The sequence below is a fragment of the Bison bison genome, unplaced genomic scaffold (genome assembly GCF_000754665.1).
Source record: "Bison bison bison isolate TAMUID 2011002044 unplaced genomic scaffold, Bison_UMD1.0 scf7180017864384, whole genome shotgun sequence".
Lineage (NCBI taxonomy): Eukaryota > Metazoa > Chordata > Mammalia > Artiodactyla > Bovidae > Bison > Bison bison.
Window position 1 is genome coordinate 8,497,363 of NW_011494956.1, and position 5,690 is coordinate 8,503,052.

At 39.2% G+C, this 5,690-nt stretch overlaps 1 protein-coding gene across 1 annotated transcript in view; it reads left to right on the forward strand.

Moving 5' to 3' along the window:
- ATR (ATR serine/threonine kinase) overlaps nt 1-5,690 on the forward strand; it is a 120,486-nt gene that overhangs the window by 54,887 nt on the left and 59,909 nt on the right. Inside the window, exon 23 of the mRNA XM_010858156.1 lies at nt 3,616-3,729. Within this exon, the coding sequence (XP_010856458.1) occupies nt 3,616-3,729 (114 nt within the window). The remainder of the gene's footprint in view (nt 1-3,615; nt 3,730-5,690) is intronic.

Here is a 5,690-nt window from a genome sequence, read left to right on the forward strand (position 1 = left end):
CGGTAGTTTGTTCATTCTTTGGCATTGCCTTTCTTTGGGATTGGAATGAAAAGTGACCTTTTCCAGTCCTGTGGCCACTGCTGAGTTGTCCAAATTTGCTGACATATTGATTGTAGCACTCTCACAGCATCATCTTTTAGGATTTGAAATAGCTCAACTAGAATTCCATCACCTCCACTAGCTTTGTTCATAATTATGCTTCCTAAGGCCTGCTTGTGGAGAAGGCAATGGCACCCCACTCCAGTTCTCTTGCCTGGAAAATCACATGGACGGAGGAACCTGGTAGGCTGCAGTCCATGGAGTCGCTAAGAGTCGGAGACGACTGAGCGATTTCACTTTCATGTTTCACTTTCATGCATTGGAGAAGGAAATGGCAACCCACTCCAGTGTTCTTGCCTGGAGAATCCCAGGGACGGGGGAGCCTGGTGGGCTGCCGTCTATGGGGTCACACAGTCAGACACGACTGAAGTGACTTAGTATAGCATAGCATAAGGCCTGCTTGACTGCGTGTTCCAGGATGTCTGGCTCTAGGTGAGTGATCACACCATTGTGATTATCTGGGTCGTGAAGATCTTTTTTGTATAGTTCTTCTGTGTATTCTTGCCACCTCTTCTTAATATCTTCTCCTTCTGTTAGGTCCATACCATTTCTGTCCTTTATTATGTCCATCTTTGCATGAAATGTTCCCTTGGTATCTCTACTTTTCTTGAAGAGATATCTAGTCTTTCTCATTCTATTGTTTTCCTCTATTTCTTTGCACTGATCACTGAGGAAGGCTTTTTTTATCTCTCCTTGATATTCTTTGGAACTCTGCATTCAAATGGGTATATCTTTCCTTTTCTCCTCTGCTTTTTGCTTCCCTTCTTTTCACAGCTATTTGTAAGGCCTCCTCAGACAGCCATTTTGCTTTTTTGCATTTCTTTTTCTTGAGGTGGTCTTGATTGATGTCTCCTGTACAATGTCACGAACCTCCATCCATAGTTCATCAGGCACTCTGTCTATCAGGTCTAGTCCCATAAATCTATTTCTCACTTCCACTGTATAATCATAAGGGATTTGATTTAGGTCATACCTGAATGGTCCAGTAGTTTTCCCTACTTTATTCAATTTAAGTTTGAATTTCGCAATAAAGAGTACATGATTTGAGCCACAGTCAGCTCTTGGTCTTGTTTTTGCTGACTGTGTAGAGCTTCTCCATACTTGGCTGCAAAAAATGTAATCAGTCTGATTTCGGTGTTGACCATCTGGTGATGTCCATGTGTAGAGTCTTCTCTTGTGTTATTGTAAGAAGGTGTTTGCTATGACCAATGCATTCTCTTGGCAAAACTCTTTTAGCCTTTGCCCTGCTTCATTGTGTACTCCAAGGCCAAATTTACCTGTTACTCCAGGTGTTTCTTGACTTCCTACTTTTGCGTTCCAGTCCCCTATAATGAAAAGGGCATCTTTTTTGGTTGTTAGTACTAAAAGGTCTTGTAGGTCTTCATAGAACCATTCAGCTTCTTCAGCATTACTGGTCGGGGCATAGACTTGGATTACCATAATGTTGAATGGTTTGCCTTGGAAACGAACAGAGATCATTCTGTCGTTTTTGAGATTGTATCCAAGTTCAGCATTTCACTCTTTTGTTGACTATAGGGCTACGTCATTTCTTCAAAGGGATTCTTGCCCCCAGTAGTAGGTATGATGGTCATCTGAGTTAAATTCACCTATTCTAGTCCATTTTAGTTTACTGATTCCTAAAATGTCAAAGTTTCTCTTGCCATCTCCTGTTTGACCACTTCCAATTTGCCTTGACTCGTGGAGCTAATATTCTAGGTTCCTATGCAATGTTGCTCTGTACAGCATCGAACCTTGCTTCCGTCACCAGTCTCATCCACAACTGGGTGTTGTTTTTGCTTTGGCTCCATCTCTTCATTCTTTCTGAATTTTTTTCTCCACTTATCTCCAGTAGCATATTGAGCGCCTACCAACCTGGGGAGTTCATCTTTCAGTGTCCTATCTTTTTGCCTTTTCATACTGTTCATAGGGTTCTCAAGGCAAGAATACTGAAGTGGTTTGCCATTCCCTTCTCCAGTGGACCACATTTTGTCAGAACTGTCCACCATGACACGTCTGTCTTGGGTGGCCCTACGTGGCATGGCTCATAGTTTCATTGAGTTAGACAAGGCTGTGGTCCATGTGATTAGATTGGTTAGTTTTCTGTGATTGTGGTTTTCGGGCTGTCTGGCCTCTGATGGAGAAGAATAAGAAGCTTATGAAAGCTTCCTGATGGTAGAGACCAACTGAGGGGGAAACTGGGTCTTGTTTTGATGGGCGGGGCCATGCTCAGTAAATCTTTAATTCAATTTTCTGTTGTTGGGTGGAGCTGTGTTCTCTCCCTGCTATTTACCTGGCTCCAAACTATGGTGGAGGAGGAAATGGCAACCCACTCCAGTATTCTTGCCTGGAGAATCCCAGGGGCAGGGGAGCCTGGTGGGCTGCCGTCTATGGGGTCGCACAGAGTCGGACACGACTGAAGCGACTTAGCAGCAAACTATGGTGGAGGTAATGAAGATAACAGCGACCTCCTTCAAAAGATCCCATGCATGTACTGCTACACTCAGTGCCCCCAACCCTGCTGTATGCCACCACTGACCCACGCCTCTGCCGGAGACTCCTGAACACCCACTGCCAAGTCCCGGACAGTCTCTTGTAGGGTGACTGCTCCTTTCTCCTGGTTTCTGGTGCACAAGGTTCTGTTGTGCCCTCTAAGAGTCTATATCCCAATCCGGTGTAAGTTCTGGTAGCTCTGTGATGGGGTTAATGGTGACCTCCTCCAAGAGGGCTTATGCTATACCCAAATCAGCTGGACCCAGAGCCCCATCCCTGCAGCAGACCACTGCCGACTCGTTTTGTCCTTAATGGCAACTTGATCTAAACTAGATAATTTAGGTAATTTCTGAGTTTATTCCTTAATACTATTGCAGAGACCTTTAGCCAAAAAAATAAAGTTGAAGCCTAGTCTGGAGTGCTGCATTCTTTTAAATAAACTTTCTAACATAATTGTGACAAATACTTAAAATCTAATTGATTATTTAAAGTTTACTATTTAAACCCAATTGCTCAGTATCTCCATGAGAAACTAATTTCCCAGGTGTTTTAATAGTGTGTATATAAAAATGTTTTCATGGTCAAATGAGTGTGGGAAATCTTGTAAAACAAAATTAAACAGGACTTTTAACATATTGGAGAACATTATGAATCTCCTACAGAAGGGCATGTTAAAATTATTTTTTGAAGCTTCTCAAGTGGCCAAGGTTCTACAGAATGTAATTTAGGAAATTCTATAGAACAAGTTTTCTTTTTAAGAATTAAAAAACCAAAATATGCATATTGCTGACTCTGTAAAAGTTGAATGAGTCTAACACTTTAAAAATAGTTTAAGAAGTGTTAGATTTGGCTTCTTAGCTACAGATTATATTTTAGACTTGGTACCAAACTTCATTTGATCCTTACTGAGCTTTCCTTCTCTAAGTTAAATTCACTTAAGTAACTAAGTTAAATTCACCATGGTATGCACAGTAAAATTTAAGAAAATGTATACAAATTATCCTATAATTTTTTTTTTTTTTTGAGACTGGAGTAGAAGATTCAAACTTTGCCTATGGATTATTGATGGAACTAACAAGAGCTTACCTTGCATATGCAGATAACAGCCGAGCTCAAGATTCAGCTGCTTATGCCATTCAGGTAAGAGTGTATGTAGACCTTATTGGCTTTATGTTATTAAATTCTATTAAGAAAGCTGTAAATTCTATACTTTAGGAACTCTTAATTTTTAACTATCATTTTTATTATCAAAGTAATACAAGTTCTTGACAAAAATTTCAAGAGTACAGAAATGCACCCTTCTAACATTATTATACATACTTTGACATTTTTTTCTATTTATATACAAATACATGTGTGTTCTCCAGCAAGCAAGCAGATCATATTTGTTGATTTTCTTTTGTGTTTAACTGTATATGTTGTGTAATTTTCCATGTCAGTATATATAGCTCTAATTCATTCTTTTTGGTGACTTTATGTTCAATATAACATACTGTAATTTGTTAAAAAAACTTTAAGATAAGTAGGTTCTGTTCAATATCTTGTTTTTACAAAAAAATTATTTAAAAAACATATATACAATTTCTGAGTATTTGAGTGAGTATATAATAATATAGATATCTTAAAATTAAAATCTCCAAGCAAATACAGAGTTTACATTTGATTATCAAAAAAGCTTCACCACTTTATACTCCCTTGACAAACCTGCCTTTAATTAAAATTTTTAATCTTTGCCAGTGTGACAGTTAAGATATATTGTTTCATATTAATTTATACTTAATAATAAGAGCAGTGTAACATCTTTTATATATTTATTGCTTTTTTGTGAATTTTCTCTAAATGATCTTTTCCCATTTTTCCCTTGGTAATGATCTAGTTTTTTAATTGACCTTTTAAGACCTATTTGGATGTAGTGGAAATTATCCCTGTCTTCCATATGTGTAACAAACACTTTTCCAGTTTGATTTTCTTTGCCCCTTTTCATATTTTTTCGAATAAAATATTTTTTTATTTTGTTAGATATTCAGGTCTGAAATTCATGATTAGAGGCCTGAGTTAAAGATACAAATTGGAGGTGTTCATAGTTCGTTAAAACTATGATTCTGAGGAAGTATGTATAGGTAAAAAGGTTCTAGTAACTGAGACCTGGATAATGAGGAGTCACTGAGAAGAGGGAAAAAGTAAGACAATATAGAAGGAGCTACCAGTAAGGTGGGAGAAGATGGTGTCCTGGAAGACAAGAAAGTGTTTCAGAAAGTATGTCTGTGTGTGTGTTAGTTAGTCAGTCATGTTGGACTCTGCAACCCCATGAACTGGAGCCCACCAAGCTCCTCTGTCCATGGAATTTTCCAGGCAAGAATACTGGAGTGGGTTGCCATTTCCTACTCCCATGATGCTAAAGCTGAAACTTTAGCATCATGGGAGTAGTTTGGGAGTCTTTCTGACCCAGGGATCTGACCCAGGTCTCCCACATTGCAAGCAGATTCTTTACTGTCTGAGCCACCAGGGAAGCCCCTTCAGGAAGTATGGAGTGATCTAAATGCTGACCATATTCTATAGGTGTAATAATTTCAGGACTAAGAATTGACCATTGGCTATAGTAACGTAGAGATCATTGCTGTCCTTGAAAAGAGCAGTTTCAGTGTAGTTTAGAAAGCCTCATTAGAGTATTTTTAAGAACATGTGGGAGGAGAGGAATTAGAAAAATTACAGAAATTCTTTTGAAGAGTATTGCTATCAAGGAGAGCAGAAGAATGAGATAGCTAGGGAGGAAAGAGGGGTAAAGATAGAAAAAATGACAATGTGTTTACATGTGCTTGGGAACAGTTCAGCAAGAGAAGAATAGTGATATAGAAGACAACTGATGTAACACTACTTTAAGTAGGTAAAGAGATGTGGAATATAGTGTACAAGTGGGAAGAATCAGATCAGATCAGATCAGTCACTCAGTTGTGTCCGACTCTTTGCGACCCCATGAATCGAAGGACGCCAGGCCTCCCTGTCCATCACCAACTCCCGGAGTTCACTGAGACTCACGTCCATCGAGTCAGTGATGCCATCCAGCCATCTCATCCTCTGTTGTCCCCTTCTCTTGCCCCCAA